Source organism: Homalodisca vitripennis, chromosome 1 (assembly GCF_021130785.1).
Source record: "Homalodisca vitripennis isolate AUS2020 chromosome 1, UT_GWSS_2.1, whole genome shotgun sequence".
Classification (NCBI taxonomy): Eukaryota; Metazoa; Arthropoda; class Insecta; order Hemiptera; family Cicadellidae; genus Homalodisca; species Homalodisca vitripennis.
This window is the reverse complement of record NC_060207.1, coordinates 57,635,037-57,649,280: the sequence shown is the minus strand read 5'-3', so window position 1 is coordinate 57,649,280 and position 14,244 is coordinate 57,635,037. Positions and strand designations below refer to the sequence as shown.

The following is a 14,244-nucleotide window of genomic DNA, read 5'->3' as shown; positions in this document are numbered from 1 at the left end:
TTCATTATAAAACAAAGAGAATATTAGAAAATAACTGCTATGTTTAGTTGCCAGTGGTACTGGCCTTACGAGCTATGGACATATGAGCTGAGATAACATTGTGGCAAAAATTAATCCACGCTTCCAACAAAATGTTATCAGCCGTTTGAGCTGGCCATATGAGCTCCGAAGACAAACTATAAATACTGTCTTCGAGTTCATAGGTTAAGTGATACAAGATAATATAAAATTTTCTTTATATTTCGTTATCTAAATTTTCTGTTGACTAGTACTTTTGTAATTGTCACCAATGGAAATATTTACAGATCAAACACAATATTAAAGCTGAAAAGTATCGTATTAGAGTTTAGTTGTGTGTAGGAGCCAGCTGCACTGGCAGCCATCTTGATTTTAGCCCCATAAAAATAATGTCAAACTTCAAAAATTTTTACTTCAAAGATATAATTAATATGCATCCAAATATTTTTTACAGTTTTCTATATTTTTAATGGTTATTCAGAAAAAAATATCTAATGTTTTTAAACTTTATCATTTAAATATATAAAAAGTATGTGCTCTTTAAAGGAAAACCTAAACATGCTTTGAATGCATAATGAACAATATCTTTAAAAAATGAGACACTTTCAGAATTTTATGACTGAAGTTGAGAGAGTGACAGTGTTTTGCATTACAGCCTACTTATGGAATAAAAGTAAAGGTCACTAACGCCGGCTTTTAATTAAAGAAAATAAACATGTAAACATTGTTAAAAACATAAACATGCCATTATACAACAAAGCTGATCACCTGGCGATAGGTAATTATGCCGTTACTCAGAGTAGAGTGATTACGTTTATTCTGCAATTAAAAAACCAATTAGCAGTGGGAATAAGAAAGGTCTTAGAATCTACATTTTGTAATAGTGTTTACTCATATACTGCTAACCATAAAATAATATTGTATGTAGAGTAATTATTACTTGAAATTTGTGTACTGTCTATGATTCTAAGATTCTGAGTAATGTACAATACATATATAGCAAAATGACCTGTTAAAAATAGTTTATAAAAATATCAATCAAAATGAAGACTTAAGTTTGGAACAATATTATAAAATATATTGCAGTGCTATGTTCTATTTGTGATTGCATAGCTGAGAGAATTATTACTTACTGCCGTGGCTCTTGGTACCCAAGGTGGTACTTTGCCTCGCCAACACACTGCCTCCAGATCTCTCTATCCATTGCCTCTTCTTCCCAGTTTTCCTATGTCTCTTCTGATCTGGTCTCGCCATCTCAACTTGGGCCTTCCTGGTGGTCTTCTGCCCTCCGGATTGTTTACAAGGACGTTCTTGACTAAGGAGTTGTCCTCCTTCCTTAGTAAATGGCCAGCCCATCTCATTCTCCTACTTGTCACCTCGGCCACTATGTCTGGGTCCATATATAGTTGCCTCAACTCTACATTATGTTTTATCTTCCACTCTCCATCTTCAAGGGTTGGCCCATAGATTTTTCTCAATAATTTGTTCTCAAATACTATCAAACGTTTTTCTGTTTTTTTTACTTAACACCCAGTTTTCTGAGCCATATAACAGAACTGGTCTTATAATGGTTTTATATATATTTTGTGTGATAGTAGTCGAGAGCTTAATAGCTTGTGGCATGCTGATAAACTTCTGTGTGCTGCATTTATCCTTTGTTGTATTTCCATGTCTTCTTCATTATTATTCGTCAGCATTACTCCCAAATAAGTGAAGTTGTTTACTTTTTCAAATTTGTACCCTTCTATTTCTATATTATTTTCATTGTTTATTTGGGTTGTTCTCCCACACTCCATTATTTTGGTTTTCTCTTCATTTATGCTTAAACCAACTTTTTGTGTATGGTTTAGGAGTTTTGCGACCAGCACTTTCAGCTCTTCTTTACTCTTCGCTATAATTGCAACATCATCCGCAAATGCAAGAACATTTATTTTGGTCCCTATTGTAGAATTATTAACAACGTTAACTTTACAAACAAACATATATAAGTAACAATTAATAAAATGTAGTACGTTGAAATCATACAACATTTTTAATTAACACAGTTCGTTTAAATGAATCTAATTTGAAAAACATAATAATGAGGCCTGTAAGCCATGTTTATTTAACAATATACTGTTAAAAGGAGTTTACGTATTTGTTGTAGATGGCAGCTACAATACACCACTCACCTTTCATTCTGGAAGTAGTGTTCCCACAATAGAAAATATTTTGTGTTCTAAACTTCGTAAAGTAGGTCTGTGATTACTTTCATTAAGAATATCGAAATTGCTCTGATCATTAGGCGATGGTATAAATTATTTTCAAACATAAACTGTCAATATTGTATCAGATAAAGATGTGGAATGCATCCAACTTAAAATTAAAAAGTTGTATATTTCCTTCACAGAGAATAGAGGAACAGGAATAAAATAACTAAACATGTTTCAAACTGCCTATTAATTTTTTCTAACAGGATGGAGTATTCACCACACTGGAGAAGGGAAATAATTTATTTGTAATCACTATATTCCTTGATAGATTAGCTGGAGGATATTATTGCATTGTCAGTTTAAAACATATTAAGCAATCGATCAACACTCTTGACATTCATAAGTCAGTTTTTGACAACAAAGAATGTTTCAGCAGCAGATATTCATTGACAGATAACCTTATTCCAAGGCCCCAATGTGATGGTGTAAGTGGATAAGAACTTCCAAAGACAGATGGGGAATATTTTCATGATAAATCAAGTATCGGTGATAGCAGATTTGGTCAATGCCATGTAGAAAATATTTGGGAAGACCAAACACTACTAGAGGCGTTTGTGTATCTCTCACAGTTGTCATGCGTGTAACCATGCAGGTGTTTAGAAACATGATAACACAGTACAAGCATAGCAGTTGAACGCAAGAGTCACCCTTGATCTAACAGTTGAAAATGCTGTAATGGCAGGTAGGATTTTGCTAGTTGTGTACATCATCATCAATAAAACCTATATAACATTTTATTATTAAAGTATATACTATTATACATTTTATTTTTTAAGTACATCGCAAGATTTATATGAAATTGGATCTGTTTTTGTATTGCAATTTAGGATCTTTTTGTTAAAATATAAAAAATATCCCCCAAAAGGTTTTTATGCAAAATATTAAAATACTAGTCTGTTTTTACAAAATACCACATATTCACATTCATACATTTTAAGACAGTTTCAATATGCTTATTATATTTTGAAACTTTCACTATTATATACCACTTGATAGCGAATTTCACAGTGAAGTGTAATATCACTTAATACAATCACAACCCTAAAAGGAAATAAAAAATAACAAAATACTAGGGGCTAGTTAAAACTAGTCATTTGACATTATAGAGATGCTATACAAGTGTGTACCCAAAAAAAACTGGAATTGCATTGCTGGCAGCCGGCAGCGTGTAGTACATATTCCTGCCGCTAGGCGTGTGTCGCGCAACCCATTGCGAGCTCAGTGACCCCATTTCCGTTGTCCTAGTGCATTCTGTTCGTTCGTAGTGACTGTTTTCGCTAACCCTGTTTTGTTCTTGTTTCGTTTTTTGTCATGGCAAGTTTAAGTGAACAACGTGCAGCTGTGAAATTTTGTTTTTTACTTGGTAAAAATGCTGCAGAAACTATTTTAATGTTGAATACAGCTTACAAAGATGATGCTATGGGGAAAACTCAGGTCTACGAGTGGTTCGCTCGATTTAAAAATGGCGACATGTCGATTGAAGACAAACCTTGTTCTGGACGTCCATCAACCTCTCGAACGGACGAAAATGTTGAAAAAATTCGTGAACTTGTGCTCACCGACCGTCGACAGACAATTGAGGAACTATCAGAGAGTAGTGGGTTAACTTGGAGCTCGGTTCAGCGAATTTTAACAGGAGATTTAGGACTGAAAAGGGTTGCTGCCAAATTTGTTCCTCGACTTCTGACTGACCATCAAAAGGCACATCGAGTTGAAACTTGCCGCCTTCTGAAAGAACATCTCGAAAATGATCCCGATTTTCTGGAAAAGGTAATTACTGGTGATGAGTCATGGTGCTATGGTTATGACCCAGAAACGAAGCAACAGTCAAGCCAATGGAAGTCGCCATCTTCACCTCGTCCAAAAAAATGTCGGCAAGTCAAATCAAACATCAAAACCATGTTGATTTGCTTTTTTGATGCTAAAGGCATTGTTCATTCTGAGTTTGTTCCTCCAGGTCAGACTGTCAACCAAACATTTTATTTGGAGATTTTAAGAAGATTGCGCAACAGTGTTCGCCAGAAAAGACCTGATTTGTGGCAGACTGGAGACTGGTTCTTCCACCACGACAACGCACCGGCACACACAGCCATCTCAGTTAGGCAGATTTTAGCCAAAAACGGCATGGTTCCGCTGCCCCACACACCTTACTCGCCTGACCTCGCTCCATGCGACTTTTTTTTATTTCCACACATGAAAAGAGGCTTGAAAGGTCAACGATTTGACAGCGTTGAAGAGGTTAAGGAAAAAACGAAGCTCGAGCTTGCAGCCATTTCTAAAGATGACTACAAAAAATGTTTTGATCAATGGAAATACCGTTAGGACAAGTGTATTAGTTGTAATGGAGATTATTTTGAAGGAGATAAGGTCGTATTGTAAAAAATTTGATAATATATAATTTTTATAAAATAATTCCGGTTTTTTTTTGGGTACCCCCTCGTAAACTATGTTTTAATTGGATGTCTTTCGTCAAACCAGAGAGTAATAAACAGATGTTCTTGTTGAGGAGAAGTTTTGAACACAATGATGTAGCCAACCTTCCTCTTAAATGAAACTTTCCACATCAAAAGTAGAAAACAAATTCCCGTTTTTTCATTTTTACAAACTAGGCGAGCGAAACAGTTAACGTTTTAAGTGAATCTTTATAATTTCAGTGCATACTTCTTTTGCATTACTATTCCATAAACAATATGTCAAATTAAACTGTGAAATATCCCAATTAATCTGATATACAATTTGTTCTTCTTAAATCTGATTTTAAATAGCAAAAGTTTTATTAACCCTTTCAGGGCCAGGACCAAATATGAGATGTTGCAAAATTTTTTCACATATCATATCCCCTTGTGACTAGTCAAAAGTGCCAGGCTAAAATTGGCGATTTTGCAGTCTCTTAGATTAAAATTTATAACTTTTCATAAAAATTAAAGAATGAACTAAAAGTTGCACCAAATTACTCATATAGATATATACTATCAAAAAAAAATATATATAGATGTAGTTTTAAGTAATTTAAAATTTAAAAATAATAATGTTTTAATGGATTACATAAAAAATTTTTAATTTTTTAATTTTTGTTTTGTAAATAACTAAAAAAGGAAAAATAATTTTACTGTGGGAAGCTATGTTATTATATTGTACATTTAGAAAGGAACAACCATACAAAATTTTGTGGTATTTCTCTCATAAATAATATATTTAATAAATATATATTAATAATAAATTTTTTATGACACATTTTGTATAAATATGCATAATTGTACTTCGCAACATTTTATAAGTGATAAAGCAAATGACTCTAACACTGCAAGAAACTTAAAATAAATATTCACATTATGGATGTACCGGTAAACAGATGATTGTAGGATCCATAAACAGTTTCAATACAGTTAAAAACACTATTTACCAAGAAATATTTACACAATTTTATTTACACTTTTTCTATTTACAAATATGCTACTTACAATTTTACTCCCGTGAGATCGCAAATTGTCAGTCATTGCAACTACTACACACAATAGCTAAGCACGTAACTACTAACACTACTAATATTTACCACCACAAAATAAAATAATGAAGAAGAATCCAGCATACAATAGTACGATTACACTAAAACATAGAGAATTAACAACAATAGATCGAGTCAGCTGATAATGTCACGTGACAATTACGAAATAAAAATGCATAGACCTCCAAAATAAAAATGATATTCATATTAATTATCTAGAAATATACCAGGGAATAAAAAAACATAAAACTTGAATCATTTGATGTCGTATTTATTTAAGAAAACGACGAATATCAAGGGGGCAATATATTGCCGCCTGGCACTTTTACCGTATGTCACCGACGGCAATATTGCCGCCTGGCACTTTTCAGACGCGATCTATGGCGGCAATATATTGCCGCCTGGCCCGGTTAAACAGATGAATGCAAAAACAGCTAGTGATTAGACATTGGAGAAACACTTTTAAGCGACTAGTCACTAGTTGTTTGAGTTATCCAGGGTTAACAAACAAGGCGTTAAAATAGTTGTAAATAAAATTACAGATACAGTGAATTTTATACAACAATAATCAACTAAGTTCTTAGCCATGGATACAACATTACGTCAAAGTTTACATTATAAATAAAAACAAAAAATATAACGTTTCAAAATCAAACAAAGAGAAATTATCTGTCTTTACTGACTAGGACAATGCATCCACCAGAGTATAGTATAAAGTTAAAGAGGATTTTAACTTCTAAGATAAACAAATTGGAACCAAAACTGGACGAGAACACAAAATCGCAGAAGAGCCGAGGCAAAACAAAAGCTAGAAAGAAAACTTTTTCAATAATATCAATTCACAACAAAAAACCCAAGACTTCAAATAAAAAAGGAAAATCTTAAAAAAGATGCAACAATCGATGAATTAAGATTACAATCACAGACAAAAAAGTAAGCTAAAATGCCCACGTAGATGATTACGACTAAAATTAATTATAGAATGTTCGAACTTCTATTCTATTTTGCTTGACTTTTTATGTTACTTTTGGAATAAACCTAATCTATTTAGTTGTTGAAAGTTAATGAGTTTAATGTATTAACTGTTAGTGAATGCACACAAACATAAAGATAGTAGTTTACACATCCTTTCCATAATTTTATTATTTAAGTAGTTAAACCTAAGCCATTAGACAAGTGAGGGAGGAGAGAATAACACCAAATTTTAAAAGGCAAAATAATAATGTAACATATCTTTAATTTTGAAAGTCATGATAAGTAAAAAAAACCCAAAATATTATATGACTAAAAAAGTGATGACCATTAAAAATTTTTGGATTATGAAAAAGCCATACTGTCCTTTTTTAATAGCAAATCTATTTAAAAATGGACACGATTTCACCCTTCAAATTTATTTTTCTGCCAAAAATAACATCAACTAGAGCTTCAAAATTTTGGCTTTTTCCTCTTCCTATCACACTTTTTTGCAATTCTACAACAATTATGCCTCATTCAATGCAAAGGTCCTTCTATGTGATGTGATCAGAGGCAGTCCAAGATAGAAACTATAGTCGAATAGATGTAACTTCCATATTGGAAGGGTGTGGAGGGGCAGCGAGCAGTGAGGAGACTGATGCCGCGGTGTTACCGCGTTGGTGCGGGCACTGCCGTGAGCGGTCACTTTCTCACCGAACACTGAGAAGAGAAAATCAGACGGTGCGCGCCAGCGTACTTACCAACAAACAACGCGTCAGTGTGTGTTGTCTTTTGATTGTTTACACTAGTAATCAGAAACGAAATTTCTCTAATTTAACACAAATATGTGCGATATTAATATGTTACCATTATACTATATAATAATCTACAACTACTAAATAATTCGGATATCATGAAGGACAAATAATTTGGGTACTCTGAAAACCTAATATTGCATTCACAGCACGAATATATTTATTGCGGGGGCTGTCAAAATACTTCAAACACCGTCAGCATACATTCTGTTGACGTATGTTTCCTGTGTTCCTTGGTCAGTTTGCACTCTATATTCGTCAGCAAAATCTTCAAAGTTACTAGTTTCACTGTCACTGTCATCTCCATTCACGTGAATTATCATTTCCTCTACTGCTGTTTCAATGAGACCTTCTTGTGCCCACGCTTCTAAAATAGATTTTTTTGTGTGCTTTACTATATCCGTCCATTCTACGGTTGTAACTTGTTGAAGTCCTTCTTCGGTTAACCTCCTAACTTCAGTCATGTTAAATGTTTTATTGTTCCGAGCAACGTGTCCCTTAACTTGTGCCCAAACCATCTCTATTGCATTGAAATGGCAATGGTAAGGTGGCAGTCTGACAATTTTATGTCCTTGGGCTTTAGCCATCTCATCTATAATATACTTGGGGACCGGTGGTTTATTCATTTCTCATATTTCTAACAACTCAGCTTTTGTAAAATCTTCTGCAAATTGTATGTTATGCTCGCGAAGCCATGGCTGAATTTCCGCTTTTTTGTTACCTTGCGTTGGGGCCTTATCTAAAATCTTGGAGTGGTATGGGGCGTTGTCCATAATAATAACCGATGGAGCAGAAAGGTTAGGTAAAAGTGATTCTCTGAACCATTTTGAAAAAGTGTCATGGTTTATTTCTTCATGGTAGTCTGTGATTTGCTTTGAAGCAAATAACAAGCAACAATTAGAAACAAACACTCCAGATGTACCAGCGTGCAGTAAAATAAGCCTACCACTTTTTCCAATATGCCTTTGCCGATGTGGCAACAGTGCCTGTTGCTATGGCAACTGCGTCAGACGCTCCTCGCACCTATTGGTCAGGTAGCCAACCAGGCAGTTCTCCCTCTCACTCCAACGTCAGAACGCCCCACCACGCCGATACGGAAGTTGTATCTATTCGACTATAGTGCAAGACCTTATTTTGCAAAAACAAGACAGCTACTTCAACCATTATTATGTAACTTAATAATCAAAACTTAATAAAGTGCCATGTCCTTATCTACTATGTAGTGATGGACAATGTAAACTACTGAACATATAACTTTCTGTAAGCTCATACAAGGTTAATCCACAGCATTATTTGTTACATTAAAGGCTTTACTGAAGTTTCATGGAAAATTTCAAATCTATAACTAAGTTCATTCTCAAGATATCCAGTGGACAGACAGTCAGAAAGGCGGGCAAACATATAGAAGACATTTTGCCAGCTCCATGAGAGATAGACTTTTCTGACACTCAGCCAAATCCTGCCCATGTTGAGTTTCCAAGTGTGAGCTCGGCTGTTGTGATAATGAAGCGACCGGAGTTAGTTATATCTGAGGCTAACATAGGGATAAAGTTTACAAATCTTTATAAATAGGCACTCATTTCAAATCCATAAATGTTTGATTTCAGAAACTTAGACAGTAGTGTCTAAATTATTAGAAATACAATTATCTGTCAATGTTAAATGTTTATTTTCTATTAAAAAATTCTATTACGGATATAAATTATAAACCATTATTATCATCAGATAATTATATTTTTAACAGTTATTTAGCAATGACACACTAAAATCAATTTTTTTTGACGTAAAACATTTATGGATTTGAAACGAGTTCCTATCTATTATAAAACCGTTATCATGTCCAAAGTGGAGCCTTAGACACACAACTGGCAGCAAACTAGTTCTTAAGGATGGTCAGCAGTCAGTAAATAATAGAAACTAATTACTTCTAAATTTGTAAACACAGATCTTGTTTCTTAAAACTAAAAACTTATAAAATCTCATGTCAAATTTTACGTTATAATAGAATTATACCATTATCAGAGAATTGTCAAGGACCCAAGAGGGCCTTCAGGAGGACATGTATCGTCGTTCGTATCAACTCTCGTTACAGATATTATTTTACAGTGAAATCCATTTTTGTAGTGAATATTTTTAACATTTATTTAGATTTCACACCCCTCTTTAGATTTCTACACCTTGTGCAGCGACACAGGTACACAGGCCTAGAACCACCCCCTGCCATTGGATGTGACTTTTTAAGTAATCAACATTAGACTCATGGATTTTAACTTTTTCATTTGGCAGTATCTCCCCCATAACGTAGCTGTACTTTAAGTGTTTCTATTTAATAATCACATTTAAAAAGTGTACTTAGGAAGAAAAGGGGGCAGTTACTCCATCACTCTAAACAAGCCAATCTCTTTTTATAGATTCCCCATTAGTTTTGATTGGTAATAATGTCTTGAGAAAAATATCTATTTGACAACATCTTGGTACAGTTACAAGGGTGGGGGGAAGTCCTTTCTAAATGGTGAAAGCCTGAAAACGCACATTCTACAGTAAAAGACAATTTGAGGATGTTTTGCAGGGATGAAGAGAAGAGAAAGATAAGATGGCTAAACAACTGAGAGAGCCAGTCAGTTACCTGGTATCAACAGTCTTCATATTTAATGTACTAATAACTTTGTTTGCATGAAGTGGTTCTTTTATTTGTAATTAAGAAGAAAAACACATTTAGTAGCTTTGAAATTTTCTGGCCAAATCTCAAAGGGTACAGTACATGTTGCCTACAAGGAAATGTTTCACAAATTCTCAATTCTCTCAGAAACAGAACATTTGCGACCCCATGTGTACTGGACAATAAATGTTTGTATTCACATCCTCTATCAACCCTAAAATAATGCACACTTTTATCGGAATCACACTGTAGAGCTACAGTGACAGCAATTTCATACTGAAAACATCAAAAACCTTTTCATCTTCAATAATGTGTTTACATATTACTTTATTGACTGTATAAAGTATTGTAATACAACGTTCAAATATTTTACTTCATGAATAGCTTATTTAAATTTACTTTTTTCTCAGGTATGAATAGTTTTAGATAAAATAGTGCATAGGCATAGATTAGTCTCTCTACTGACATCTGAACTAAGTCAGTAGCTGCTAATTGTAATAAAAGTTTTCTGAAAGTCAGGACAATTGTTACTGCCAACCACTAACACGGCCACAAACAAAGAATTAACAAAAGGAAAACAACTGAACTAAGAACCTGGTGACAATGATCTTGCTGTTGGTTACTTGTTCTCCACTGCTTGCACATTAGCCAGGATAGTGTGCACCATACTAGCTCCCACATACTAGCTTCCACAAACTAAAATAATGAAATGTGGAAGTTAATAAATCATTACTTAGTTAAAAATACTTTATTTCGTTTATCTAAAACATACTCATAAAGCATAACATTAATGTATACATTGATAAACACCATATTTAACATTAATGAGAAAATAATCACAGATTTTTATAAGGGCTTAAGAATTACAAGAAATTATCAGCGTAATATGTGCAATGTATAAAGTATACTCAACATCTTATAATCTACAATATTAGACTTCTAAAAATAAATTAAGGAGGGCTTGTATAATGAAATGTAATTATCAACAGAAGCACTGACATCATTACGACAATTTGGAATAACTGGGAGGGGAGAATTTTTTCCTGAGGAATTTGATGATGTAAAGAGGCATGCAGGACACGAGGGTGATTGCTGTTGTCTTCCACAGGAAATCTCCTGTCTTGATGAATTGTGCATCTGTCACAACAAAACACACAAGTTGACAGTACTCATGTTAATAATGCAGAAGTGTCTACTACTATTCATTCTAATTGTATTAATCTTGAAGTGCCAATCTCTTGTCAGCTTCTAGTACCAGGATTCTGCCTCAAATGTTAAACTTTCAGAATTTAAAGTTCAAAATTTGGATAAATACAAGTAATAATATTAATTAAAAGACATTACTATTTTTACCCATTTGACTCTAAATATTTACAGAATGAATATGTGTCCCATGTACTATCTACGACCTTGTGTGGGGTTATTAATCAATCAGTATTAACAAGGATTAGAAAACTAGAAGACTTAAATTTTACAATACATTTAATCTGAAACCGAACTCACAATGGTTTTTGCCTTTATCTAATGTTTAACCCTTTAGTGACATTTAAAAATCTCTGTTCTATATCGAGTCCCAGCAAAAATCATGCTTGTAATACAAAGAGCACTAAGCTGTTTATAGCTTAGAGTACATAGAGGTTTAGAGAGAAAAAAAGATTTCATGTAAATGAATTAACGTAATCATCTTTCACTGCGTGAGCTTCTCTTTACACATCTCCATCATATTTGACCAATACTTACATATAAAAAATAGTTATTTACTGAATAGCCTATAAGAAATTACCATTAACACATTCACTGCGGGTGACGAGCATGCTCGTCATGTGAAAATGGCGCGCCGGGCGGTGGACGAGCAAGCTTGGCATACAGCAGTTGCCCGGAAAGGCTGTAACACTCATAGCGAGGTATGCCTGTTTCGATGAGTCAATTGGTGCGATTCGTCGCCGGTTTGCCATTTTCGTTTGTTGTGTATGCTTTGCGATATTGTGAGTGGATTATAGTGTCTGTTGACTGTGTAAGTGTATGTACTCATAATGGAGGAAGACGATAATGTTATTGACGATAATTTTTCATCTGACGAAGACAATGAGTCGCAATGAAATGCACTTCCTCCAGGTTGTTGAAGTAAATTCTTTTTACCTATACAACATGTACAACTCAGATAGACTGTCCCTGTATGACTTCCGAGTTCGTGTTCTTGAAGACCTGCTCCCTCCAAAGGAAGCCCCACTGCTCATCACACCGACGCGCAACAGCATGCATCGTCTCTCCAAACTAACGAAGCGCAAAGGAAACAGCAAGTCAGTTACCCGGAGGTGCCACGTTTGCTACCAAGTAGGCAAGCGTAAGGAAACAGTGTACTATTGTGCAGTGTGCCCTGACGAACCAGGTCTGTGTGAACTCAGTTGCTTTGATAAGTATCACGAGGACAAATAAGTAGTTTTTAGACTTCGGCGGTGGGTGGGAATGTACATAGTTTTTTTCTAATTTTTACTCGGGGAGTGTTAACTGTTGTATATTTTTCAAACTAATATGTAATAATATACGTGTAATTCACGAGTGTTTGTGCCGAAACCTAGTGCGCTGCGAGCACATACAACACGGGGACCGGCGCCCGGTGCAGATGACGAGCAGACTCGGCACGGACATGACGTCACCCGTTCCGGCCAACGAAGCTTCCGGGATACCTTGGACAACCCTTTCGGCTATCCAGACTCCGTTTTGGGTAAATAAAAAACAAACAAAAATTCCCGCATTTTCTGTCGCCGGTAATTTTGTCTTCTACAGTGAATGTGTTAATAAGACATACAAAAAACATTAAGTATTTAGATCTAATAAATGTGAACATTTTCAAGTATAAAGTTTTACGAATAAAATGTACAAGAAATACATTTATGTATTACATTTTTGTTTTTATTAACCCTTTTAATGCCAGACATTTTTTCAGTGACCATGCGAAAAATGCCAGCCTGTTTTCAAAAAGTACATGCGAAGAATGCCAGGCCCTTTTTCCATAATTTGACAACTATTTTTTTAAAATGTATAACTTTTTTATTTACTGAAGGAAGTTATCCATTGAGGTGTTGTTTTTTATGTAATAATGTGGAGTGTTAAAATAAAATAAGTATTAAAATTTTTACAAATTTATACAATTTATATTTGTAAAAAACAAAAAATAAAAAACTTAAAAAAAAATTTGTTTGAACATATAAAAGTACCTTTATTATTAGCCTTAACTAAAAAGTAGTTACTGGCAATTATACTATATTTAATTGTTAAAACACACACAAAAATTGAAGAACTTATCTTGAAAAATAGAGAAGTTACAGCATTTTATCGAAAACCTTGTAAAGTCCACATTTTACAGTAAAATTCAATAAGACATATTTTGGTCAGTTTCATTCAAAATCACTTTATTTACACGTATTGTTTAGCCCAATGTATAAAATTGTTTGTTGAAATAATAAAGAAAGTAGGTTACACAAAATTAAAATTAATTATTTACAATAAAGGGTACATAATTTAAAACTTTTTAACACTTTTGTTTGCCGAAGCACAAAGTATGAATCCCCCTCTTTCACTCATGGTCAAATCTATTTACAATAATCACAAAACTAATAATAATATAAGCAAACTGAAATAAACAAAAGAAAAGCACGAATAATTCCTATTAAAACATAACCTAGCAACAACGTATTACCACAGCAACCAAAGACGCTCTTGAATGATTAGACGTAAATAAGGTTGAAAACAGCTGATATACGTCATCACATGTTGACCGTAGAGTAAAAAAGATTAATTATTGCATCAATAGTAGTAGAGTCTAGATACAGTATGCAAAGTGTAGTGGCATTTGGTCAATAATTAAAACTACGATATAAGAAAAACCGGACGAGCGCCCCCAGCGCACGTCAGCAATTTTCGTAAAACCTAGTGACGTGCGCTCGTGGCGCACGTAGGCATTAAAAGGGTTAAATAATTTTGTTTATTATAGAAATATATTGTTACATTTGTTATTAATTCCTCTAAACTGCACTCCCG

General features: G+C 34.0%; 1 protein-coding gene across 1 annotated transcript in view; it reads right to left on the bottom strand.

Moving 5' to 3' along the window:
* Positions 1 to 10,936: 10,936 nt before the first annotated feature.
* Positions 10,937 to 14,244, bottom strand: part of LOC124362143 (probable phospholipid-transporting ATPase IIB) — a 47,750-nt gene continuing 44,442 nt past the window's right edge. Inside the window, 1 exon segment of the mRNA XM_046816378.1 lies at positions 10,937 to 11,340. Coding sequence (XP_046672334.1) covers positions 11,207 to 11,340 — 134 coding nt within the window. The 3' untranslated portion in view covers positions 10,937 to 11,206.